The sequence below is a fragment of the Indicator indicator genome, chromosome 2, assembly GCF_027791375.1.
Source record: "Indicator indicator isolate 239-I01 chromosome 2, UM_Iind_1.1, whole genome shotgun sequence".
Taxonomy (NCBI): domain Eukaryota; kingdom Metazoa; phylum Chordata; class Aves; order Piciformes; family Indicatoridae; genus Indicator; species Indicator indicator.
In genome coordinates this window covers 61391828-61419092 of record NC_072011.1, presented here as the reverse complement: position 1 = coordinate 61419092, position 27265 = coordinate 61391828, and the positions used below count along the sequence as shown (strand labels likewise).

The following is a 27265-nucleotide window of genomic DNA, read 5'->3' as shown; positions in this document are numbered from 1 at the left end:
TCTGCAGAGACAGGAGTGACAGCCAAGCCCTCCCTCTTCTACTGTGTCTCTTCCAGAGCCTGATTTTTGAAGCAAACAAGCCTCACACAATCCCTCTGCCAGCCTGTCCATCTGTCCTTTTCACCTCACCACTTCTAACACTTTGGCCAACCCAACAGAGCAGGGAGGAGGGCATGTCAAAGGCAGGAAATTCTTGAACATTTCTGGAAAATGCATCTAAGGAGGAGAGAGGGAGAACCTTTGATGAAAAAGTTACACTTTGAGTTTGACCTCACCCCCAGAGGCTGGGGTCCTATGTGCCTTCCCCATGGGAATGGCTTCATTTTGAGGTCTTGCACCTTGTGAGGCACAGGAGACCATAGAGCTGAAACCCAAAGCAGATTTCTCCTGATTTTCATCAGGATGGAAGTAAGGGAAATGCCACTTCCAGTCTGGTTATGCCTCTAGTTCCATTCACATTTCAGCCTGTCTAGCCCAGCTGCCATCTGTTGCTGAACATAAACTGCAGCACAGGAGGTTCCACCTCACCATGAGGAAGAACTTCTTCACTGTGAGGGTCACAGAGCACTGGAGCAGGCTCCCCAGAGAGGTAGTGGAGTCTCCTTCTTTGGAGACTTTCAAGACCCATCTGGATGTTGTTCCTGTGTTTTAGATTGTATGATCCTGCTCTGGCAGGGGGGTTGGACTTGAGGCTCTCCTGAGGTCCCTTCCAACCCCTAACACCCTTTGATCCTGTCATCCTGTGGCTTCCTCACTGTGCAAACCACCAGAGCTGCTCCAAGTCCATGCTGCTGTCACACCAGTTGCTTGCAAACCCCTGCAGCTGGGAGGCTGTTACTTATAGCAGTGCCAGCTCAGTGCAGGCTTTTGAAGCCAAAGGTGTAAATCTGCTTCAGGAGAACGCCAGACAAGGTCCTTTCCCTGTGATTCATTTTCCAGCCCACAATTAAGCTGGCTTAAACGAGGCAGTGTAAATGATGGCTTACTTTCCCTTTCCACTGACAAGCTGTCACTTTACTCATCTGTTGGCATTAGCCAAGGTTTGGACTTAGACAAATTATGGTACCCACACCTTCTCCCTTTGTTCAGGTATTTAGGTTTCAGTGGTGTGAATTATCTCACTGGGGCTCAGGCTTAGAATTCTGGGGGAAACTGCAGTGTCAGGGATAGTTCCTGTTAGTGCCTGGGGGATCTTTTTTTAGGAAAATTCTTCCCATCAAGAGTGGTCAGGCATTGGAATGTGCTGCCCAGGGAGGTGGTGGAGTCACCAAGCCTGGATGTGTTTAAAGGTGGTTTGGGTGTGGTGCTTGGGGATCTGGTATAGGGGTGAGCCTTGTAGAGTAGGGTTGTTGGTTGGACTTGGTGATGCTGAGGGTCTTTTCCAACCTGAATGATTCTGTGATTTCTGTGATCTTCTCACCAGAGGGTTAGGAAAAAAAAATCACTTAACCATTGAATTGTAATTTCTCAGGTATAGTCAAGCCTGCCTTGAGATTGAGAAGGTGCCAGAGAAAGGAAATGTGAGCTCTATTTTCTTGGTTCACATGGATCTTCACATGTCCTAAGCCCCTGGTTTCAACCAAGGATCAGCAGTAAGGATCAGGCTTTGTATCTCCTGTATTCACATACTGACTTCACAGAACCACAGAATTGTCAGGGTTGGAAGGGACCTCAAGGATCATCCAGTTCCAACCCCCCTGCCATGGGCAGGAACACCTCACACTAGAGCAGGTTGCTCACAGCCACATCCAGCCTGGCCTTCAAAACCTCCAGGGATGAGGCTTCTACCACCTCCCTGGGCAACCTGTTCCAGTGTCTCACCACCCTCATGGGGAAGAATTTCTTCCTGACATCCAATCTGAAATAATTCCTTTCTAGTTTTGCTCTATTCCCCCCAGTCCTATCACTACCTGACACCCTAAAAGGTTTCTCACCAACATGTTGAACTCCACCCTGGATGCATTCTGTTGTCTTCCTGGGCTGCTCCTTGCTGGTTCTACTATGTGCTAACACCCAAACTATGCTTCTTCCTTCACTGCAGTAGCTGTTCCTTGCTCCCAGTCCACTTTCCTTTCGTGGTAACAAACAACTGCAGCCTGTGCCATACATTCCCTGTCCTCTCTGAAGTGCTGTTTGGATCTGCAGGCTCGCTGCCTCCAGTTGTTTTGTCACTGAATTATTGATGTGTGCACTTTGTCTTTGATCCAGGATGTACCAAGACAGAACGAGGACAGCTCCTATAAGGCTGTCTTCCAAAGATATGCTAAGCAGGTATCCTATCTAAAACATCTTTCTGACAAATCAAAAAGCCATGTGGGCTTGCAAAAAAGAAAATGATCTATGAGCTTGATACAAATCCAGTTAAGGAAATGGGGGGGGGGGGGTGGGGGTGGGGGAGGAAAGAGGGGGAAAGGGGATGGGAGAGGGAAATGTAGCTCCATCCTCAAGTGGATACCCTGAAAGCAGTATTGATCGACCTGCCAAACCCCCCCAGACAAATGGGACACTCAGCTGGGATGGACTGGCTAGCCCCATACATCAGCAGGGGAGTGGAGATTTGTGGTTATGCTGCTGCTGAGCCTGCATGTGTCATTTATGTATTTATTTGTTTGCTTGTTCTCTTTGGCTTTGGCTTGTTTATTTGCTGAAAGCAATTAGAAAGCCTTGGGTATTCCACCACCACCACCATCATCCTCCTTTCCCTCCTTCATCAGCCTCATTTTCCATTTGCCTTCATGGCATTTGGTAACCAGACATTAGTCAGCTTTGCTTTTTTTTTTTTTTTTTTTTTTTTTGAGTGATTGATTCCTGTTCTTTCAGAGCCAGATTCTGTGTTTCACAGGAGATGCTTTTAATGGTTTAATAAACTGTTACAAAGAACTTCTCGACTTAGTCGAGAGGAAAAAAGAAATCTCGCTGCCAAAAGCCTTTGCACCACGGCAGTTAAGGCTCTTATCAATGCATGAAGGTGCAAATGAGCACAGCCTGCCGTGCTGAGTGCCCTGGCGATGTCTCGGGAGGGAGGCAGCTTCACTGCAAGGCTGCCTCTGAAAGGGGAGCAAGGCAGCGGTGCCTGTGCTCTCAGCCCATCCCCCAGCTCCCTCTGGTACCAGAGTGCTGCCTGTGCTCTCATCCCATCCCCAGCTCCCTCTGGTACCAGAGTGCTGCCTGTGCTCTCATCCCATCCCCAGCTCCCTCTGGTGAGTGGTGCCTGTGCTCTCATCCCATCCCCAGCTCCCTCTGGTGAGTGCTGCCTGTGCTCTCATCCCATCCCCAGCTCCCTCTGGTACCAGAGTGCTGCCTGTGCTCTCATCCCATCCCCAGCTCCCTCTGGTACCAGAGTGCTGCCTGTGCTCTCATCCCATCCCCAGCTCCCTCTGGTGAGTGGTGCCTGTGCTCTCATCCCATCCCCAGCTCCCTCTGGTACCAGAGTGCTGCCTGTGCTCTCATCCCATCCCCAGCTCCCTCTGGTACCAGAGTGCTGCCTGTGCTCTCATCCCATCCCCAGCTCCCTCTGGTGAGTGCTGCCTGTGCTCTCATCCCATCCCCAGCTCCCTCTGGTGAGTGGTGCCTGTGCTCTCATCCCATCCCCAGCTCCCTCTGGTACCAGAGTGCTGCCTGTGCTCTCATCCCATCCCCAGCTCCCTCTGGTGAGTGCTGCCTGTGCTCTCATCCCATCCCCAGCTCCCTCTGGTACCAGAGTGCTGCCTGTGCTCTCATCCCATCCCCAGCTCCCTCTGGTACCAGAGTGCTGCCTGTGCTCTCAGCCCATCCCCCAGCTCCCTCTGGTACCAGAGGGGTGCCTGTCCTCTCATCCCATCCCCAGCTCCCTCTGGTGAGTGGTGCCTGTGCTCTCATCCCATCCCCAGCTCCCTCTGGTACCAGAGTGCTGCCTGTGCTCTCATCCCATCCCCAGCTCCCTCTGGTACCAGAGTGCTGCCTGTGCTCTCAGCCCATCCCCCAGCTCCCTCTGGTACCAGAGGGGTGCCTGTCCTCTCATCCCATCCCCAGCTCCCTCTGGTGAGTGGTGCCTGTGCTCTCATCCCATCCCCAGCTCCCTCTGGTACCAGAGTGCTGCCTGTGCTCTCATCCCATCCCCAGCTCCCTCTGGTGAGTGGTGCCTGTGCTCTCATCCCATCCCCAGCTCCCTCTGGTACCAGAGTGCTGCCTGTGCTCTCATCCCATCCCCAGCTCCCTCTGGTGAGTGCTGCCTGTGCTCTCATCCCATCCCCAGCTCCCTCTGGTACCAGAGTGCTGCCTGTGCTCTCATCCCATCCCCAGCTCCCTCTGGTGAGTGGTGCCTGTGCTCTCATCCCATCCCCAGCTCCCTCTGGTACCAGAGTGCTGCCTGTGCTCTCATCCCATCCCCAGCTCCCTCTGGTGAGTGCTGCCTGTGCTCTCATCCCATCCCCAGCTCCCTCTGGTACCAGAGTGCTGCCTGTGCTCTCATCCCATCCCCAGCTCCCTCTGGTACCAGAGTGGTGCCTGTGCTCTCATCCCATCCCCAGCTCCCTCTGGTACCAGAGTGCTGCCTGTGCTCTCATCCCATCCCCAGCTCCCTCTGGTGAGTGCTGCCTGTGCTCTCAGCCCATCCCCAGCTCCCTCTGGTGAGTGCTGCCTGTGCTCTCATCCCATCCCCAGCTCCCTCTGGTACCAGAGTGCTGCCTGTGCTCTCATCCCATCCCCAGCTCCCTCTGGTACCAGAGTGCTGCCTGTGCTCTCATCCCATCCCCAGCTCCCTCTGGTGAGTGCTGCCTGTGCTCTCATCCCATCCCCAGCTCCCTCTGGTACCAGAGTGGTGCCTGTGCTCTCATCCCATCCCCAGCTCCCTCTGGTGAGTGGTGCCTGTGCTCTCATCCCATCCCCAGCTCCCTCTGGTGAGTGGTGCCTGTGCTCTCATCCCATCCCCAGCTCCCTCTGGTGAGTGCTGCCTGTGCTCTCATCCCATCCCCAGCTCCCTCTGGTACCAGAGTGCTGCCTGTGCTCTCATCCCATCCCCAGCTCCCTCTGGTACCAGAGTGCTGCCTGTGCTCTCATCCCATCCCCAGCTCCCTCTGGTACCAGAGTGCTGCCTGTGCTCTCATCCCATCCCCAGCTCCCTCTGGTACCAGAGTGCTGCCTGTGCTCTCATCCCATCCCCAGCTCCCTCTGGTGAGTGCTGCCTGTGCTCTCAGCCCATCCCCCAGCTCCCTCTGGTGAGTGCTGCCTGTGCTCTCATCCCATCCCCAGCTCCCTCTGGTGAGTGCTGCCTGTGCTCTCATCCCATCCCCAGCTCCCTCTGGTACCAGAGTGCTGCCTGTGCTCTCAGCCCATCCCCAGCTCCCTCTGGTGAGTGCTGCCTGTGCTCTCATCCCATCCCCAGCTCCCTCTGGTACCAGAGTGCTGCCTGTGCTCTCATCCCATCCCCAGCTCCCTCTGGTACCAGAGTGCTGCCTGTGCTCTCATCCCATCCCCAGCTCCCTCTGGTACCAGAGTGCTGCCTGTGCTCTCATCCCATCCCCAGCTCCCTCTGGTGAGTGCTGCCTGTGCTCTCATCCCATCCCCAGCTCCCTCTGGTGAGTGGTGCCTGTGCTCTCATCCCATCCCCAGCTCCCTCTGGTGAGTGCTGCCTGTGCTCTCAGCCCATCCCCAGCTCCCTCTGGTACCAGAGTGGTGCCTGTGCTCTCATCCCATCCCCAGCTCCCTCTGGTGAGTGGTGCCTGTGCTCTCATCCCATCCCCAGCTCCCTCTGGTGAGTGGTGCCTGTGCTCTCATCCCATCCCCAGCTCCCTCTGGTACCAGAGTGCTGCCTGTGCTCTCAGCCCATCCCCAGCTCCCTCTGGTACAAGAGTGCTGCCTGTGCTCTCATCCCATCCCCAGCTCCCTCTGGTACCAGAGTGCTGCCTGTGCTCTCAGCCCATCCCCAGCTCCCTCTGGTGAGTGCTGCCTGTGCTCTCATCCCATCCCCAGCTCCCTCTGGTGAGTGCTGCCTGTGCTCTCATCCCATCCCCAGCTCCCTCTGGTACCAGAGTGCTGCCTGTGCTCTCATCCCATCCCCAGCTCCCTCTGGTACCAGAGTGCTGCCTGTGCTCTCATCCCATCCCCAGCTCCCTCTGGTACCAGAGTGCTGCCTGTGCTCTCATCCCATCCCCAGCTCCCTCTGGTGAGTGCTGCCTGTGCTCTCATCCCATCCCCAGCTCCCTCTGGTACCAGAGTGCTGCCTGTGCTCTCATCCCATCCCCAGCTCCCTCTGGTACCAGAGTGCTGCCTGTGCTCTCATCCCATCCCCAGCTCCCTCTGGTGAGTGCTGCCTGTGCTCTCATCCCATCCCCAGCTCCCTCTGGTACCAGAGTGCTGCCTGTGCTCTCATCCCATCCCCAGCTCCCTCTGGTACCAGAGTGCTGCCTGTGCTCTCATCCCATCCCCAGCTCCCTCTGGTGAGTGCTGCCTGTGCTCTCATCCCATCCCCAGCTCCCTCTGGTGAGTGCTGCCTGTGCTCTCATCCCATCCCCAGCTCCCTCTGGTGAGTGCTGCCTGTGCTCTCATCCCATCCCCAGCTCCCTCTGGTGAGTGCTGCCTGTGCTCTCATCCCATCCCCAGCTCCCTCTGGTGAGTGCTGCCTGTGCTCTCAGCCCATCCCCCAGCTCCCTCTGGTACCAGAGTGCTGCCTGTGCTCTCATCCCATCCCCAGCTCCCTCTGGTGAGTGCTGCCTGTGCTCTCATCCCATCCCCAGCTCCCTCTGGTACCAGAGTGCTGCCTGTGCTCTCATCCCATCCCCAGCTCCCTCTGGTACCAGAGTGCTGCCTGTGCTCTCATCCCATCCCCAGCTCCCTCTGGTGAGTGCTGCCTGTGCTCTTATCCCATCCCCAGCTCCCTCTGGTACCAGAGTGGTGCCTGTGCTCTCATCCCATCCCCAGCTCCCTCTGGTACCAGAGTGCTGCCTGTGCTCTCATCCCATCCCCAGCTCCCTCTGGTACCAGAGTGCTGCCTGTGCTCTCATCCCATCCCCAGCTCCCTCTGGTACCAGAGTGCTGCCTGTGCTCTCATCCCATCCCCAGCTCCCTCTGGTGAGTGCTGCCTGTGCTCTCATCCCATCCCCAGCTCCCTCTGGTGAGTGGTGCCTGTGCTCTCATCCCATCCCCAGCTCCCTCTGGTGAGTGCTGCCTGTGCTCTCATCCCATCCCCAGCTCCCTCTGGTGAGTGGTGCCTGTGCTCTCATCCCATCCCCAGCTCCCTCTGGTACCAGAGTGCTGCCTGTGCTCTCAGCCCATCCCCAGCTCCCTCTGGTACCAGAGTGCTGCCTGTGCTCTCATCCCATCCCCAGCTCCCTCTGGTGAGTGCTGCCTGTGCTCTCATCCCATCCCCAGCTCCGTCTGGTGAGTGCTGCCTGTGCTCTCATCCCATCCCCAGCTCCCTCTGGTACCAGAGTGCTGCCTGTGCTCTCAGCCCATCCCCAGCTCCCTCTGGTACCAGAGTGCTGCCTGTGCTCTCATCCCATCCCCAGCTCCCTCTGGTGAGTGCTGCCTGTGCTCTCATCCCATCCCCAGCTCCCTCTGGTACCAGAGTGCTGCCTGTGCTCTCAGCCCATCCCCCAGCTCCCTCTGGTACCAGAGTGCTGCCTGTGCTCTCATCCCATCCCCAGCTCCCTCTGGTGAGTGCTGCCTGTGCTCTCATCCCATCCCCAGCTCCCTCTGGTGAGTGCTGCCTGTGCTCTCATCCCATCCCCAGCTCCCTCTGGTACCAGAGTGCTGCCTGTGCTCTCATCCCATCCCCAGCTCCCTCTGGTACCAGAGTGCTGCCTGTGCTCTCATCCCATCCCCAGCTCCCTCTGGTACCAGAGTGCTGCCTGTGCTCTCATCCCATCCCCAGCTCCCTCTGGTGAGTGGTGCCTGTGCTCTCATCCCATCCCCAGCTCCCTCTGGTACCAGAGTGCTGCCTGTGCTCTCATCCCATCCCCAGCTCCCTCTGGTGAGTGGTGCCTGTGCTCTCAGCCCATCCCCAGCTCCCTCTGGTACCAGAGTGCTGCCTGTGCTCTCATCCCATCCCCAGCTCCCTCTGGTACCAGAGTGCTGCCTGTGCTCTCATCCCATCCCCAGCTCCCTCTGGTGAGTGGTGCCTGTGCTCTCATCCCATCCCCAGCTCCCTCTGGTACCAGAGTGCTGCCTGTGCTCTCAGCCCATCCCCAGCTCCCTCTGGTACCAGAGTGCTGCCTGTGCTCTCATCCCATCCCCAGCTCCCTCTGGTGAGTGGTGCCTGTGCTCTCATCCCATCCCCAGCTCCCTCTGGTACCAGAGTGCTGCCTGTGCTCTCATCCCATCCCCAGCTCCCTCTGGTGAGTGGTGCCTGTGCTCTCATCCCATCCCCAGCTCCCTCTGGTGAGTGGTGCCTGTGCTCTCATCCCATCCCCAGCTCCCTCTGGTGAGTGGTGCCTGTGCTCTCATCCTACTCCCCCAGAGCCTGCTGTGCCTGCCCATCGGCAGCTCCCCAGCTAGGTGCTGGTGGAGTCAGGAAGCTGCTGGAAATACCCCATGGGGATGGGGGTGGCTGTAACTCCCCTGCAGACCCTTGCAGGAAAGGATCAAGGGTGGTCCAGCACTGCGGAGGGCATTGGTATGAGAGGGCATGAGTGAAAGCATTTTGGCCAGAAGTGACACAGGAGAAAACTTTATGCTCACAAACCTCTCTTTGCATTCTGTCCTGTATTAGGGCTCAAGTATTGATGCCTTGCAGCTGCAACAACTGCTTAATGAAGTGATCCTGCAAGGTAAAGCTTTCACAACCTGGCTCCTGTCTTTGGTGCTTCTCTATCCTTCCTCTAGGGTAAATTAGAAGATTTAGTGGTGGTCCTCCCATATCCTCAGCCTGGCTTACTGCACTGTTAGATCTTGAAGAATGAGAAGTGCCTCCACCAAGGCTACTTTACACTCACAACAGTTTGGGTTAAGAAATTCCAAGTCTTATTCAGATGAAGATGGCAATACCCCCCGGAGCTGACACTTCAATGCATGGCCATCAGCAAAGCTTTGACAGCCCAACTTCCCCCTGTCCTTCCCTTCTCCATTCTACCAAAGGACAGCCTCTTCCTTTCAGACCTACCCTACTCCATGCCACTCTTCTGCTGGATGTCCCTGCAGCCCCCGTGAGCACCTCTTCTTGTTCTATGCCCCACCAGTTGCAGCAGGAACTCGAGTCCCTGGCTGGGCTGCACCAATGAGCACCTCAGGGAGCTGTGCCTCCTGCTCTCCTCACCATCACCCAGTTTCCCCCAGTTTAGCCCTGGCCTGCAGTGCTCCTCTGCAGAGGCCTTAAGCTGGCTTTCAGCATTTCCCAGCATTTCCCAGCATTTCTACCTTGCCCACCTCATGAAAGCAGCACGGACAGAAGGCTTGAACTAACTCAGTCATGCACAAGGCTCAGAGTGCTCTTAGAACTCACTGATTCAGTGAGTGGCCTCTCTTGTCACTGTCCTTTCCCTTATCCTTATTTCAAGAGGCAAGAGTTTCCACCAGGGCAGGTAGAGGGGGCAGAGACTGTGCAGAGTAGCTACCTGAGAGCCCAAACAGGACACCTGTCCTTGGGAAAGGGAGCAGTGGAGCTGGAGATGTCTGAGACTCATCAGACACCCTCAGTGGACCTCAGCCTGGCACATAGTCCTTGCTGCTTGTTTGAGAACCTGAGACAGATCCGGGGCTTTTTAGCTAGGTGAGCCTTCAGACTGGTGTCCTCCTTCCCTCTGAAAGGTGCCTGCTACCTCTGTCAGCCCTTTTGTCCTTGCTGACTCCTTCTGTTTTGTCAATCCTTGCAGATGAACTGACCAGCCTGGGAGGAAGATTCAGCTTCGATTCCTGCAGAGGCATTTTAGCTCTGATGGATGTATCCTTTCAGCAGAAGCAATAAACTTGCCTGGTGCTGCCCATCCCTGCCTTGAGTTATGGCTGAGCTGAGCATGCCAGTGTAAGAACCTGAAAACAAATATTAGCCCAAATCCTCCATAAATAACTGTCACAGAGTTTGCAGGACTTTAGCACGTGTGCCCTGGCTCTGGTGTCTCTGCTGAAAGGTGAGGATCAGCCTTCTGCTATCAGCTAACTCTTTGCTTTCATCTTCCCCCACACAGGGCCCAGGGCTTGGCTAAGCTTCACCTTTGAGTGCAGGTCCCAGGGCTTGGCTAAGCTTCACCTTTGAGTGCAGGTCCCAGGGCTTGGCTAAGCTTCACCTTTGAGTGCAGGTCCCAGGCAGAACACAGGGTGAGGAGCAGCACTGAGCTCAGGCATGGCTCTGCTCTTCCACCATGGCTGCAGCCACAGTGGCTCTGGTGGCAGCTGGAGCAGGCTGCTGGCACTGGCAGCAAAGCTGCTGTTAGAAGGAGAGCTGGCACTGCCAAACCCCAGGCTCTTTCTTGGCAGGCCAACCACCCTGTCCACTCTGCCTTCCCTGGGCAGATGGATCAGAAGGTCTTGTGACTGTTAACATGGCAACAATGGCAATGCATTGCTGGCCATTGTAGGAGAAGAGGGTTCCTAGTTCACAGGCTCACAGGATGTTAGGGGTTGGAAGGGACCTCCAGAGATCACAGAGCCCAATCCCCTGCCAGAGCAGGATCAGAGAATCCAGCACAGGTCACACAGGAATGCATCCAAATGGGGCTTGAAAGTCTCCAGAGAAGGAGACTCCACAACCCCTCTGAGCAGCCTGTTCCAGTGCTCTGTGAGCCTCACAGTGAAGAAGTTCCTCCTCATGTTGAGGTGGAACCTCCTGTGCTGTAGTTTCTATCCACTGCCCCTTGTCCTATTCCAGGGTGCAAGTGAGCAGAGCCTGTCCCCTCCCTCTTGACCCCCAGCCCTCAGATATTTATAAACATTTCTTAAATCCCCTCTCAGCCTTCTCCTCTCCAGACTAACCAGCCCCAGGGCTGACTTTCCTCATAGGGCAGTGCTCCAGTCCCTTCATCATCCTTGTAGCCCTCTATTGGACTCTCTCCAGTAGATCCCTGTCCCTCTTCAACTGGTTGATGAAAACAAAAATTCTCTTCCATGTTTCTCCCCCTTTCTTGTTACCTATTTTCTTCCTTGAAATAATTCTGAAACATTTTCAGACCTTTACAAACAGCCAGGGAAGGAAAAAAAAGAAATGACCTGGTGTCCTTCTCTCTTTCCAGCTTTCTGCACCTTGCTAGTGAAAGAGATTTTTTTTTTCCCCCCCTTCCAAAGCCCCTTCTGGACTAGGTGTGTGCTCTGAATGCAAGGCACATGCAAAGAACTGACACAGCCACTGCTCTGCTTTAGTCCCAAGATCGATTTTTTCCTTCTCTGGGCTGCATACAAGCCATATACAGTGTGACCTATCTTGGCCTTTAAAGCCAGGATCAGCTTTTTTCACTCAGGTTTCATGGCAGTGGGACTTGGCTGCTGCTGAGTTTTGTTCTCAGGGAGTTTCACCATCCCAGCTGCATTAGGTGAGCTGCTGCCCTGCCCACGACTCCTAAATGCTGTATGGAGGGGAGCAGGTCCTCTGACACGATCCTTCAAGCATCCTTGAAGGGATGTCTGCTGGCACCCCCTGGGCTCATGATGGGGGAAGGTTTTCTCATAGGTATGACTCAGACTGTGACTGCCCTCAGACACTGGCATCAGGGTTGACTCCTTGTGCTCTTGGCTTCTTTGGTGCCTGTTGCTCCAGGAGGATCCAGCCAGCCCTAATACTGTGGTGCCCTCAAGCATTGAGGCCAGGCAATGTGCACGCATTGGAGCATGGGCTCATGGTGGTTCAGTGTCAGCTGAAGCAACCACTGCAGGTCCCTTTGTGGCTCAAGGCACCACACACACACAGAAACTTTTTGTTGCTTGTGAGAGCAGGAATGAGCCAAGAGAAGGCAAACTTAGCTCTGAGAATAATTGAGAGCAGAGGAGCTCTTGGCTTTCCTGACACAAAAGAACAGGCAGAGGATCTTGTGTCTTTCTTGATGTGAAGGCAGGCTCCTGGGGAACAGAGACAGCCAGGCTGAGCTTTCATCAACAGCTGAGTTCTTAACCAAACCCACAGCTCCACTCCAACGGACGCCTGACGCTGCAAGAATTCAGGAGCCTCTGGCGAAGCCTCACCACGTACATGGTACAGGAGGGCTGCTCTCTCTTCTCCTGGGCTTGTGGGGAAAAGCTTTGCAAAGGCTGCTTGCTTAGCAGGTCAGATTTTCAGCCTCTCAGGCAAAGGCTGAACCCTCAGGAAGCAGCAGTGTGTGGTGAAGTGCTCCCAACGAGCAGCCGAGGGTTCCCTAATGCAGGGAGTGTTGAGAGGAAAGTGGGGAGAGGTAAGAAGGCCCCTTAGGTTCAGATTTGATGGAAATTGTCTGTGTGCTACCACTGGCAGGTTTGTTTTTTTAAAGTTTTCTGTGGATGAAAGGAGCTCTTCAATGGTCATCCAAAAAATGTCACCTCCTCGTTGCTGCAGTTTGAAGTGGAAATGCATGGGGGCTGGTGAAGTTTATTTGGGAGAAATGTCTCCACTGCAGGATAAGCATTAGGTCTGAAAGCAGTGAGGACAGCAGCTTGGTGTTTATGGTCCCACCTGAATTCAGAGCCAGGCCATGCATGGCAGCTTCTCTCTGTCAGGTCACAGAATCACAAGGAGGGACTTTGGAAGGTCATCAAATCCACCCCCTCTGCTAGAGCATGATCCTTCTCCTCACTCTTGGTGCAGGACGGGAAGGCTTCCTGAAGCCTCAGGGTTGGGTGGACTTTGCTTCTTTTCATCCTTCCTGAGATGCCACCTAGGACATGGACTTGCCCGTCTAGCAAGTTGTGCTCTTCCCACTGGCAGCACCTCCGGTGTGGCTTGTGGGATTTCAGCAGTAAGCTGGGAGAGATGACCCCCACACCAATCTGGGATTCAGGACTTCTGGCTCATTTCTAGCGTTAGAGACAATGTCTTTTTATCAGTGGAGGTGTGAGAGAGTGAGCAAAAAGGCTTCCACTCACCCAGACCTGTGGGATTCCTTACACAGTAGCACACTGCCTGAGCCCTCTGGAAATGGATCTCCCTTATCACGGTCTCCCTGTCTCATCTCCTGAACATCTTTGCAACCTTATTAAGGAGGGAAAGCATAATTAGACCCAGCAGTACACTTGAGAAATGCTGATATGGGCTTGGAATCTGCCTTTTCACTGGTTGGTTGGTTTGTTTGTTTTTAGGATATATTCAGCAAGGCAGACAAAAATCATTCTGGATTTCTTGATGTGTCTGAACTGAAGAGTGCGATCCGGATGGCAGGTATGTCCACAGCTGCTGAGCAGCTCCCTTGCTTGGCCCTCTGGCAGGGAAGGAAAGGATGGAAAAGAGAGAGGAAAGAAAGAAGACCTTCAGGGAGAATCATAGAATGGTTTGGGTTGGAAGGAACCTTAAAGATTATCCACTTCCAAACCCCTGCTGTGGGCAAGGACACCTCCCTCTAGCCCAGGTTGCTCAAGGCCTCATCCAACTCAGCCATGAACACCTCCAGGGAGAGGGCATCCACAACCTCCCTGGGCAACCTGTTCCAGTGTCTCACCACTCTCACTGGAAAGAATTTCTTCCTAATCTCCAGCCTAAATCTGCCCTCTTCAAGCTTAAAGCCATTGTCCCTTGTCCTATCACTACAAGCCCTTGCAAAAAGTCCCTTTCCAGCTTCCTTGTAAGCCCATTTCAGGTACTGGAAGGCTGCTATAAGGTCTCCCCAGAGCCTTCTCTTCTCCAAGCTGCACAGCCCCAACTTTCTCAGCCTGTCCCCACAGGGGAGGTTCTCCAGCCCTCTGATCGTCCTTGTGGCCTTTCTCTGACCCCACTCTAGCACCTCCATGTCCTTCTCATGCTGGGGCCTCCAGAGCTGGATGCAGTGCTCCAGGTGGGGTCTCACAAGAGCAGAGTGGAGGGGGAGAATCCCTTCCCTTGTCCTGCTGCTCACCCTGCTTTGGATGCAGCCCAGTGGCTGGGATTGTTCAGAGCTGCTAATTAGGTCACAGGTTTGCACTGCTTTAGGGCACTGGGACAGAAAAGCTCATTGCAGGGAGAAATCCCTTGTGGTGCATCTGGGGAGCCAGCAGAGAGATACAGAGAATCACACAGAACCAACCAGGTTGGAAGAGACCTCCAAGATCCAGCCAATCACCCAACCCTAACTAATCAACCAGACCATGGCTCTAAGTGTCTCATTCAGTCTTTTCCTAAACACCTCCAAGGCCTCGACCCCACCCCCTCCCTGGGCAGCCCTTTCCAATCACTCATTCTGTGAACAACTTCTTTCTAAGATCAAGCCTAAACTTCCCCCTGCACAGCTTCAGACTGTGTCCTCTTGTTCTGCTGCTGGTTGCCTGGGAGAAGAGACCAACCCCCACCTGGCTACAACCTCCCTTCAGGTAGTTGTAGACAGCAATGAGGTCTCCCCTGAGCCTCCTCTTCTCCAGGCTAAACACCCCCAGCTCCCTCAGCCTCTCCTCACAGGACTTGTGCTCCAGACCCCTCCCCAGCTTTGTTGCACTGACCAGAGCTGGCAGACTGGCTTAGCCACAGTGTCTCTAGGTCATGGGCAGAAGATCCAACAGAGGAAAGCAGCAAGGAACAGTCCCTGCAGTTTCTCTCTCCAGGGCAGTGACAGTCTGCAAAGCAAAGCTCCATCGACAGAGATTTAATTGGTTTGCACTGACCTCTGTTGGCTGCACACATGCTCAAACTTGCCGTGAGAGCCTGGGAACCCTTCCTTCGAGGGAAGCATTTCAGATGGGTCACCTCTCCAGGGACTTTGTGCACCACACACAGCTCTGAGACAGCAATGCTCTTGTAATCTTACAGCAGAGATGGTGTCGTGGGACTGGCTGGAGCTTGGAGAGGTGTTGCTCCCAGGAGGAACCTGCTGTAGAATTGCTATCTGTGCAAGCCACCAGCTCAGGGGATGGATGTGTCACATTTTTGTTGTTGTTATTGCTGAAAGGACCTTGTGGAGAGGTTGGTGCTGGTCTCTTCTCACAGGTAATTAGTGATAGAACAAAAGGGAATGGCCTCAAGCTGTGACTGGGTAGGTTTAGACTGGACATTAGGAGACATTTTTTTCCATCAAGAGTGGTCAGGCATTGGAATGTACTGCCCAGGGAGGTGGTGGAGTCATCAACCCTGGATGTGTTCAAAGGTGGTTTGGATGTGGTGCCTGGGGCTATGGTTTTGGGGTGAACTTTGCAGAGCAGGGTTCATGGTTGGACTTGGTGATCCTGAGGGTCTTTTCCAACCTGAATGTTTCTGTGATTCTGTGATTAGCAGATGCCTGAGGAGCACAGGACTTCAGTGCCAAACGGCAAAGAATCTGCTGCCAGGTCCATTCTGTAAGCAAGGCACTAGAGTGTAAAGCTGGGAGGAAAATTGTTCATTGAGAAGTTCCTGGCAGCCAAACCCAGAGCAGCTTTTTGAAGAGATAAAAGGGCACTGCTCAGTGGCCAACTCAGTACCTGTTAGAATCACAGAATTACAGAATGGGAGGGGTTGGAAGGGACCTCCAAAGATCATTGAGTCCAAACCCACTGCCAGAGCAGGATCACCTAGGGCAGGTCACATGCAGGTGGGTCCTGAAAGTCTGCAGAGGAGACTCCCCAGCCTCATTGGGCAGCCTGCTTCAGGGCTCCAGCACCCCACAGTAAAGAGGTTTTTCATAGAATCATAGAATGGTTTGGGTTGGAGGGACCTCCAAAGGTCATCTAGGCCAACCCCTCTGCAGTCAGCAGGGGCATCCTCCACTAGATCAGGTCACCCAAAGCCCCATCAAGCCTGACCTTGAATATCTCCAGGGATGGGGCCTCAACCACCTCTCTGGGCAACCTGTTCCAGTGTTCCACCACCCTCGTTTTTGTTCCCTGACATCCAATCTAACTCTGCTCTTCTGTAATTTAAAACCATTGTCCTTCATCCTATCACTGCAGGCCTTCACAAACATTTTCCTCATGTTGAGGTGGAACTTCCTATGTTTCAGGCCATAAGCACTTCTGAGCAGGGGGGGGAAAGAAAATTCTAAGCTCATTTTTGCCACCTTCTGGGGCAGACAGCTCTATTTGAATCTGCTTTTGCATCAGGATGATCCCTGTCCTGGCTTTTAAGCAGGAAGGAGTGGTCAGCCCCAGAAAGCATTTTGGAGGTTGGTGCTACCTCTGGGAATGGCACAAATGTACCTAAGCACAGCTCCTATCCAGCTATCAAGTGTTGTGTGCTTCCCCCAGCTAAACACTCAAGTGTGTGCTTAATTTTCTCTCTTGTCCTAGCACTTTGAAGCATAATCATGACTGGGTGAAATATTCTGCCAGAATAAACCAGGCTAGCTGCATGAAAACCCAGTGCTGCCCTGAAAGCAGGAGCCTGCTGTACTCACAGACTCCTCATGGCAATATTAAATGAATCCAACAAAAATTAGGGAGGCATAAAATCTGTATTTTAAAGCTTGGCTAAAGCCAGAGTGAGAAATGCAGCAGACAAAAAGTCCAAACCAGCATCAGCACCTAACTGAAATGTCTGGGAACAGAGAGGATGCCACCTCTGTCTTGTTGGTGAGGTGAAGTGAGAGCTCTTGCCAGGTGAGCAGATTTCAGAGCAAGCAGAGCCCAGGCTGACCATACCAAATGTCCTCCTGCTGTAGGACAAGATTCTAACATCTCCTGAAGCAGCAATGTAATGCTTGTTGGAATCTGTTCTCCAGAGGGAGCTTGACTGAGTTCCCACTGCCTTCAGGAGGTTAAAAATGAGATAGAATTCATTGCTCACTACTACAGTGGGACTTGGCAGTGACTTAAAATGAGAATCAGAGAAGAGATTTCATCAAGTAGGTTTTTTGTTTGTTTTAATTACTAACTTTTCCTTCTAGGAAAAAAAAAATGTAAAATCAGGTTGATCTTAACTTGAAATATCTTAAAGCCCAAATGTATTTCCATGATTCACATATTTGGCATTGTGTGCATGCTTCCTGCTGCATCTAGGTTCATGCAGCCAGAGTACTATCAAGTACTGAAGGGAGGTTGGAAGGAGGTGGGAGTTGGTCTCTCCTCCCCAGTAGCAGGTGATAGGATGAGAGGAAATGGCCTGAAATTGTGCCATGAGAGATTGGGATTGGATATTAGGAAAGCTTTCTTTCTGCAGGAGTGGTCAGGCATTGGAACAGGCTGCCCAGGGAGGTGGTGGAGTCACTGTCCATGGAAGCGTTCAAGAAATGTGTGGAGATGGCACTTGGGACATGGTTTAATGGCCATGGGGGTGTTGGGTTGATGCTTGGACTGGATGATCTTAGAGGTTTTTTCCAACTGAAACAGTTCTATGATTCAATGATTCAGGTTTAGGTTTAGGACATCAGAGATCATCTACTCCAACCCCCCTGCCATGGGCAGGAACGTCTCTCAACTAGACTCAACCTGGCCTTGAACATTCTCAGGGAGGAGGCATCCACAGCCTCCCTGGGCAAACTGTTCCAGTGCCTCACCACCCTCATACTGAGGCACTTCTTCCTAAGATCCAGTCTAAATCTGCTTCAAACCATTCCCCCTTGTCCTGTCTCTAGACACAGTTATGAAAAGTCCCTCTCCAGCCTTCTTGTAGGATCCCTTCAGGTAGTGGAAGGCAGCTCTAAGGTCCCCCTGGAGTCTTCTCTTCTCCAGGCTGCACACCCCCAGCTCCCTCAGCCTGTCCTCACAGCAGAGGTGCTCCAGCCCTTGGATCATCTTCGTGGTCCTCCTCTGGACTCACTCCAACATCTCTCACCTCCACTGGTGGCATCTGCCCTGATATAGGTATAGAGAAACCATTTCCTTTTTCTTTTTTTTCTCATTCAACTAATTTAGCTGCATTTAAAACTGAAAAGTATAGATCTGGTTTAAAAAAAAAAAAAAAAAAAAAAGAAGGAAAAAAAAGCAGGAAAGTTCTTTCTCTTATAGCTGAGCCACTAAAAATGGGGGCGAGCAAATGAGACTTTCCTGAAAACTCAGGGAGTGCATTACACCGAAGCTAGAAGCCCAGTTCCCTGCAGAAAACGTCTCTTTTGTTTAGCAAACCTGCTTCTGGTGCAAAATATATTTAAATCATTCCCTCTGGCACAGCCAGCACACTTAGGAGAGTTTTCTTTAACTGATAAAAGACTCATTCTAAAAGGCAATTTATTTTTTTCTCCCCTTTTGTCATACAACTGAATACCAATTTCCAATCCAACAGAGGCTGTGACACAAATACTGAATCATCAGCTAATAAAATACAAAAGCAAATGCACCCTTCACCATGTTTTTAATAGAAGAGGAAATGTAAGAATTAAGAATCCCAGGCATAGCAGCCTGAGCCTGCAGCACCTCCTCCATGGTGTCACAAATGCTGCTCTCAGGCTTCTCAAGGCTTCTGAGCCCAAAGCCATTCAGCCTTTCTTGGAGAAAATGAAAGCCTGAAAGATAAAGCAAGAGAACACCACAGGAGTGAGCTCAGGCTTCCCTGCCTGCTGACCTCAGCCACAATTTGAGTAAGAGACTAGAAGGATCATCACGGAATCAGTGAATTGTGTTGGTTGGAAAAGACCTCTAAGATCATCCAGTCCAACCATCAATCTAACACCACCTTGGCCCTTAAACCACATCCCCAAAGTGCCATGACCACAGGTTTCTTGAACACCTCCAGGAGTGACTCCACCACCTACCTCCGTGGGCAGCCTGTTCCAGTCCCTAACCGCTCTTGAGGCAAAGACATTTCCCCTAATCCAACCTGACCCTCCCCTGGCACAATTTGAGGCCATTTCCTTCTATCACCTGATACTAGGGAGACCAGCCCCCACCTCCTTTCAGGGAGCTGTAGAGAGCAAGGAGGTCTCCCCTCAGCCTCCCCTCCTCCAGACTAAACAACCTCAGTTCCCTCAGCTGCTCCTCACCAGCCCTGTCCTCCAGACCCTCCACCAGTTTTGTTGCCCTTCTCTGGACACTCTCCAGCCCCTCAATGTCCTTCTTGAAGTGAGAAGCCCAAAACTGAACCTGGTGCAGCCTCACCAGGATTTTCTATCACCCTGCTTCGACTCTCATGCACCAATTTGACAAAAGGCAAGATGCTGCCCAGGGATGCATGACCTGGCATGCATCAGGGGGACTTGGACAAGCTGGAGTTGGGCAGGGAGAAATTTAATGAAGTTCAACAAGTGCAAGGGGAGAGTCTTGCACCTGGGAAAGAGCAACCCATGTATCAGTATAGGTTGGGGACTGACCTGCTGGAGGGCAGTGAAGGGGAAAAGGACCTGGGGGTCCTAGTGGATGGAAGGTTGACCATGAGCCAGCAATGTGCTCTTGTGGCCAAGAACAGCAGTGGTATCCTGGGTTGTATTAGAAGGGCTGTGGTTAGTAGGTCGGGAGAGGCTCTGCTCCTCCTCTACTCTGCCCTGGTGAGGCTGCATCTGGAGTATTGTGTCCAGTTCTGGGCCCCTCAGTTCAAGAAGGACCTCAGGGAACTGCTTGAAACAGTCCAGCACAGAGCCATGAAAATGATTAGGGGAGTGGAACACCTGTCTTATGAGGAGAGACTGAGGGAGCTGAGGCTCTTCAGCTCAGAGAAGAGGAGACTGAGAGGTGACTTCATTCATGTTGATAAAGAAGTAAAGGTGAGTGCCAAGAGGATGGAGCCAGGCTCTGCTGGGTGATGCCCAATGACAGGACGAGGGGCAGTGGGTGGAAATTGAGGCATAGGAAGTTCCATGGAAACAGGAGGAAGAATTATTTCCCTGTGAGGGTGACAGAACACTGGAACAGGCTGCCCAGGGGGGTTGTGGAGTCTCCCTCTCTGGAGATATTGAAGATCCACCTGGATGTGTTCCTGTGTGAGCTGCCCTAGGTGATCCTGCTCTGGCAGGGGGGTTGGACTGGGTGATCTCTGGAGGTCCCTTCCAGCCCCTAACATTCTGTGATTCTGGCATAAAAGGAAGGGCCTCAGCATCTCTGCAAGGCCACCAGAGCTGGTCCATCATCCTGCAGCCCGTCCCCATGCCCTGTCCTTCCTCTTCCCTCCTCAGGCCTGGCCATTAACGAGCAGCTGCTGGGGCTGCTGGTGCTGCGCTACGGAGACACCGCCGGCAGGGTTGGCTTCTCCGACTTCGTCTGCTGCCTGCTGCGCCTCCACACCATGACCTGTGAGTCTCAGCCCCAGGAGGGCTTCCCCCCCTTGGCCACACGAGCTTGAGCATCCTGGTCTACCTCTAACAGAGGTCTGGCAGAAGGGGACTTGGGGATTCTAATGGACAAGCAACTGAATAGGAGCCAGCAGTGTGCCCAGGTGGCCAAGAAAGCCAAAGGCATCCTGGCTTGGATTGGAAATGCTGTGTCCAGCAGGGGTAGGGAGGGGATTGTCCCCTTGGACTCAGCTCTGGTGAGGCCACACCTCGAGTGTTGTATCCAGTTTTGGGCACCTCAATACAAGAGAGATGTGGAGGTGCTGGAGCCAGTGCAGAGGAGGGCAACAAAGCTGGGGAAAGGCCTGGAGAATAAATCTGATGAAGAGTAACTGAAGGAGCTGGGGATGGTTAGTTTGGGAAAGAGGCTGAGGGGAGACCTCATTGCTCTCTACAACTACCTGAAAGGACCTTGTGGAGAGGTTGGTGCTGGTCTCTTCTCACGGGTAATTAGTGATAGAACAAAAGGGAATGGCCTCAAGCTATGACTGGGTAGGTTTAGACTGGACATTAGGAAAAAATTTTTCATGGAAAGAATGGTCAGGCACTGGCATGTGCTGTCCAGGGAGGTGGTGGAGTCACCAAGCCTGGATGTGTTTAAAGGTGGTTTGGATGTGGTGCTTGGGGAACTGGTTTAGGGGTGAACCTTGTGGAGCAGAATTCTGGGTTGGACTTGGTGTTGCTGAGGGTCTTTTCCAACCTAAATGATTCTGTGAGTCTGTGAGAGCTTCCTCCAGGGTGGTGAGGAGCACTGCTGGTACCACTGAGGGGAGACTGCATGCATTTATGCCCAGTGAAGATGAATGAGGAAAGAGGAAACATATCTCAAGTGGAAGGCTTTCTCTTTGGGTTAGAAGTCAGCTCTGTGGGTTAAAAGTCAAAGAAGCCTGAAATGCAGTAAGGGAGGTGCTTTTGTTATTCTTAGCTGTAAAAATGTTTGGGGTTGGTTTGTTTGTTTTCCACCAACTTCAGTAGAATTCTCTCCAGTTTGTTGGTAGATCTGAGATGCTTCTCAGGGGATAAACAAACTCATGCCCTGTGTTGCATCCAGTCTGGCAGCTGCAAGGACAGAGTGTCTGTAAATAAGCCTTTGCCTGCAAGTAAATGGAATTCTGATCTACAAAAGCATTATTTTTACTACTCTAATGACAAGCATTTTGACTGGAAATTCTGGTAGTTAAAGCTAGCAATTGCTACCCACGTGCAAGAATATTGCTGCAGCAATTTAGTTAATCTTTGGGATGAGCTCATGGAAAAAAAAAACGAGTTTTCATTTCCTCTCATGTGCTCTTACCACTGCTGTTTTATGGTCAGTGGATCTGCCTAGATGGCACTGCCTAAAATCCCATTTCAAGCAGCTCAGGAAGTCAGAGCATGTCCTGATTTTAATGTTTTCATTACAAAAACAGATAACTTGTAAACACCCATTTGGGGTGATTATGCACATCACTTGCTTTAGAGGAAAAGTCTTATGCCATAATTAGTACCATGGCATTTGTTTTTCATCCTAAAAAAGATCCTCTTGTATTTTAAGTGTCATTGTGAAGCCAGCTCCTCTGAATCCCTGTGGAAAGGAATCTCTGAAAGTTTCATCCCAGGCACAAATGGAGGCTAGGTGAGGAGTGGCATGAGAGCAATCTGGAGGAGAAGGATTTGAGGGCTGATGACAAACTCCCCATGAGCCAGCAATGGTTGGCTGTGTGCTGGGCTGCATCCAAAGCAGGGAGAGCAGCAGGACAGGGAGGGGATCCTGCCCCTCTGCTCTGCTCTGCTGAGACCCCACTTGCAGCACTGCCTCCAGTTCTGGGATCCCCAGCATAAGATGGTGAGGGACTGGAGAACCTACCCTATGGGGACAGGCTGTGAGAGTTGGAGCTGTTCAGCCTGGAGAAGTGAAGGCTCTGGGGAGACCTTAGAGCAGCCTTCCAGTACCTGAAGGGGGCTACAGGAAAGCTGGGGAGGGACTTTACACAAGGGCTTGCAGTGACAGGATGAGAGGGAATGGATTGAAGCTTGAGGAGGGCAGATTCAGACTGGAGATTAGGAAGAAATTCTTTCCAGTGGGGGTGGTGAGACACTGGAACAGGTTGTCCAGGGAGGTTGTGGATATCCCCTCCCTGGAGGTGTTCAAGGCCAGGCTGGACAGGACATTGGGTGACCTGGGCTAGTGGGAGGTGTCCCTGCCCATGGCAGGGAGTTGGGACTGGATGATCTTTATAGTCCCAACCTAAACCATCCTATGAATCTATAAATCTTAAAAAGCTCTCAACTCTTTCATTTACCATTTTCCAGAAGGTTTTACATGGAATACATTTCTCAGGCTTTTCAAATTATCGTGAAGAGGAGTGTTAAAGGAGAAGATAAGGGTGCCAAGTGGGAATAAAAGGCAGTCTACCTTTATGTGAATGCAGCAGGGGAGATAAAGTCTGTCCCATTAAATCATTACTCATCTCCTTTGAAGATAGCCAGAGATGAGACCCAGATCAGAAGCAGCCAGCTCCTTTGCAAACCCTGTTTAACTGGAGCTAATGAAGCAATAAAGGGGCACTTAGCTCTGCCCACAGGAGATAACTTCGGTGCTGCCATTTGTTCCTAAAAAGAGGGCTGGGTGCAAGCTCAGCCCTGCAAACACAACCTTGCGAAGCGGCTGGCTGCAGCTTGGGGATTTCCTCCTTCTGTGCCTCTCTTCAAAGCGGTGCAGGCTGGGTGTGGTTCATTGTGTCAGCTTTGCTCTCTTCTCCTCTCTGCTCTGTGTTCTGTATTCCGTAGCTCTCCTTAGGGGCAGAGAAGCAATGTGCCCTCCTGCCCTGTTCCCACACCCTCCTAACAGCCTGGCACTCTTGGGCGGGTTTCAAAACATTCAAAACCCCACCTGGAGAACTGCATCCAAGAAGGATGCTGGAACATGTCCAGAGAAGGGCCACGAGGATGAGCAGAGGGCTGGAGCTCCTCTGCTATGGAGACAGACTGAGAGGGTTGGGGTTCTTGAGTCTGGATAGGAGAAAGCTCCAAGGAGACTTGTAGTATCTTAAGGGGGGCTACAGGAAAGCTGGGGAGGGACTTTTTAGGGTGTCAGGTAGTGATAGGAGTAGAGGGAATGGAGCAAAACTAGAAATGGGTAGATTCAGATTGGATGTTAGGAAGAAATTCTTCCTCATGAGGGTGGTGAGACACTGGAACAGGTTGCCCAGGGAGGTGGTAGAAGCCTCATCCCTGGAGGTTTTTGCAGCCAGGCTGGATGTGGCTGTGAGCAACCTGATGTAGTGTGAGGTGTCCCTGCCCATGGCAGGGGGGTTGGAACTGGATGATCCTTGAGGTCCCTTCCAACCCTGACAATTCTATGATCTCACTCTGTCTTTTATTCCAGGACAGGAAAGATGTTCCTGGAGAAATGTATTATTCAAAGATAAGACTAAAATGTGTTTCAACTTTTCATTGCTGTTTATGACAGCACATTTCCAGGAGAAAAGTAATTTCAAAATAAATAAAAGGAGCTCAAAGTGCTGTGTTTTGACTTTATCCCAGCACTTTGGCTTTGAATGTTTCTCCTAGACAACCTGCAATGGGAATGTGCACACAGAATATCAATATTTGAAGGGGGTTTGAACCTTCTGGTGGCAGAGAGCTCTGTCAGAAAATTTTCAGCAATGTTAATTTCCAACTTTAGCTGAACAACAGCAGCAGCAGCTGCAATTATATTCTCTGGGAAAAGCTTTCCAGGCATACTAATGACCTGGGGAGAATGGTTTTCTTTAGGGCACACTCTGATCACTCACTGCCAGGAAGGATGGAAAAGGACCCACAGGAAGTTTCCCTGTGGGAAGATGTGTTGCGTTAGTTCTCCATTCCCCTTGTCAGTCATTGGGCAGGAGGTACAACTGAAACCAATTATGAGAGGAGGTGAAAGCAGTCACATTGAGCAACTCCTTGTCCCCACACTGCCGCCAGAGTCTGGCCCTGCCATTGGGATGTCTCCTCAGGGCCAAGGCAGAGGGGGCACCCAGCACAGAAATGAGAGGAGAGTGTAGATGGACACCTGAGCCAGGCAGAGCATCCCAGCACAGGAACTGCAGCTCTGCTCCTCAGCTGCCACAGCCCTAGCACAGAATCACAGAACGGCTTGGTTTGCGGGAAGCCTTACAGATCATCTGGTTCCAACCCTCCTGCCATGGGCAGGGACACCTGCCACTAGAGCAGGTTGTTCAAAGCCCCAGCCAGCACTCCCAGGGATGGTGCACCCACAGCTTCTCCTGGCAACCTGTTTCAGTGTCTTATCACACACACAATAAAGATTTTCTTCCTTCTATCTAATCTAGATCTACCCTCTTTCAGCTTCAAATTGTTGCCCTTCCTCCTACACTAAAGAGTCCTTCCCCAGCTTTCCTGCAGTCCCCCCTTAAGCACTGGAAAGCCACAATAGGGTCTCCCTGGAGCCTTCTCTTCTCCAGGCTGAGCAGCCCCAGTGTTCTCAGCCTGGCCTCACAGGGGAGGTGTTCCAGTCCTCTGACCAGTTTTGTGGCCCTCCTCTGGACCTGCTCAAGCAAGTCCACGTCCTTTGTATGCTGGGGGCACCAGAGCTGTACACAGCACTCCAGGTGAGGACTCAGCAGAGCAGAGTGGCAGAATCTCCTCTCTCCATGTCTGGCCACACTGCTTTTGATGCAGCCCAGGCTGCCATTGGCCTTCTGGGCTGCAAGTGCCCATTGCTGGCTCATGTCCAGCTTCTCATCCACCAGCACCTCCAAGTCCCCCACAGGGCTGCTCTCAACCCACTCATCCTCCAGCCTGCATTTCTGCTTGAGGTTGCCTCCACCCAGGTGCATGCCTGTGTTGCTTTCCCTCTTCCTCTTCATGAATCATAGAATCATAGAATCATAGAATCAAGAAGGCTGGAAGAGACCTCAAAGATCATCGAGAAGTAACATTTTCTCTGTTCTATCCCTAGGTGCATTTCAAAACTTAGCAGAGGGTGGATCACAAGTTTCAATGACATCAATGGAGGTAAGAATGCTGCTCCCTTCCCTCCAGGGCCCAAGTGGGACCACTGGGTATGTCAGCAGTGAAGGATGATAGATTCAGTCTGGAGAAGAGAAGGCTCTGAGGAGACCTTACTGTGGCCTTCCAGTATCTGAAGGGGGTCTACAAGGAAGCTGAGGGAGGGACTCTTTAGGATATCAGATAGTGATAGAACTAAGGGGAATGGAGCAAAACTAGAAGTGGGTCGATTCAGATTGGATGTTAGGAAGAAATTCTTCCCCATGAGGGTGGTGAGACACTGGAACAGGTTGTCCAGGGTGATGGCAGAAGCCTCATGCCTGGAGGTTTTTGCAGCCAGGCTGGACGTGGCTGTGAGCAACCTGCTCTGGTGTGAGGTGTCCCTGCCCATGACAGGGGGGTTGGAACTGGATGATCCTTGAGGTCCCTTCCAACCTTAACAATTGTATGATTCTGTGTTGCTGAGGGTTTTGCCTCTGCCACCAACACTGGTGAGGGTTTTGCCTGGCTGGGTGCCCATGATGGGTGGTAGGTGGTTCCCTGAGGTTCTGTCCCCAGTCATGCAGCCTGATGGAGGTGAGCACAGCTCAGTGGTGGCCATGCCTGTCCAAAGCACAGAGTCTTCCCTTACAGATGCCAGCCTGTCACGGCTGGGAACATTGCTCAAAGTGACTTTGAGCAAGTGATAAAAAAAACCCAACCCACCAAATCACAATCCATGCTCTCATTTCTTCCTGCCCCATCTGTTAGTTCTGCATTGCAAAGCATCTTGGTTTTAAGAAAGCAAGAGCAGACAAATGCTTGCTGCTGCTGTTTGTCTTAAAAGCACAGCCTGGAGGGTATCTGGCTGGCTGGGGGATACATCAAGCTTTATATCAGCTAGTGTGAAGCAAGGATCCTGCTGTGCTCCATAGTCATATGCCTGAGTGCTGCATTTTATCAGTCTGGGGACTGTTGTTTGACAACAGAGTGTTCTAAAAGGTTGGGGTTTATTCTTTTTAATTTTATTCTTTTTTTCCCGAAGAACATTTTACAACCTTGCTGGCTCCTGTTTACACTCTGTGGTTAGTTCAGTGCTTCATAGCTCATTAATTATTTTTTCAGACCAAGCACTGAGCAGAGTTTGCAAGCTGAGGCTCTGAACCTGTTTGCACAGGGTAGTCTCCAGGAAAGCCACACTCCCAGAGCCTGCTGCCCCTTCCACTTCAATCACACAGCTGCCTTCCTCTCCCAGCAACTGCTCCTGCAATAGTTTATCATGGAAAGGAACAACAGAGAAAGTGTTTCTGGGTCTGAATTGTAATAAGGAATCAATGCAGTTCCAACGCCCCTGAACTAACCTGTGCAGGACAAAAGGACCATAGGCACTGGGCCACAGCCTAAAGAATCATAGATTCAGGGAATTGTTTTGGTTGGAAAAGACCTCTAAGATCATCCAGTCCAACTGTCAGCCCAGCACCCCCATGGCCATTAAACCATGCCCCAAAGGGCCACGTCCACAGGTTTCTGGAACACCTCCAGGCATGGTCACTCCACCACCTCCCTGGGCAGCCTCTTCCAATCCCTCACCACTCTTGCAGCAAAGAATTTTTTCCTGATCTCCAACCTAACCCTCCCCTGGCACAATTTCAGGCCATTTCCTCTCATCACCTGATATTATGGAGAAGAGAATGACCCCAACCTCCTTTCAGGGAGTTGTAGAGAGCAATGAGGTCTCCCCTCAGCCTCCTTCTCTCCAGACTAAAGGTACCAAGATACATCTGAACACTTATTGTAGCATCACTACCTAAACACACTTTTCCTTCTCCTTTTTCCAGTGGCTGACTCTTGTCATGTACACCTAAAGAGATGTCAGAGCTCCATGTGGCTGGTAAGAAATCTCCTTAGCACAACACACTCTGAGAGAAAGGGGTGAGTGCCCTTCCAGCAGCCACAGGGGTAGGAGTGAGGGCTTTTCAGAAAGCTCAGGCTGGGTCTGTGGTGGATTTGGAGAAAAAAGAGCAAGGTGAGAGCTGCAGCATGGGTCTGCAGGAGGAACTGGGTTCTGGGCTCTGTTATCTGTAGGACTGCTGCTGGCCTTATCTGTTGCTCAGGCCACCTATGGCTCAGTT

The 27265-nt window shown here is 52.2% G+C and overlaps 1 protein-coding gene across 1 annotated transcript in view; it reads left to right on the top strand.

Annotated features, from left to right (window-relative positions):
* LOC128980689 (calpain-13-like) overlaps positions 1–26998 on the top strand; it is a 67557-nt gene extending 40559 nt beyond the window's left edge. The window contains exons 13-20 of the mRNA XM_054399163.1: positions 2209–2271; positions 8687–8744; positions 9786–9853; positions 12023–12091; positions 13168–13246; positions 20004–20120; positions 25105–25160; positions 26972–26998. Coding sequence (XP_054255138.1) covers positions 2209–2271; positions 8687–8744; positions 9786–9853; positions 12023–12091; positions 13168–13246; positions 20004–20120; positions 25105–25160; positions 26972–26998 — 537 coding nt within the window. The remainder of the gene's footprint in view (positions 1–2208; positions 2272–8686; positions 8745–9785; positions 9854–12022; positions 12092–13167; positions 13247–20003; positions 20121–25104; positions 25161–26971) is intronic.
* Positions 26999–27265: the final 267 nt, after the last annotated feature.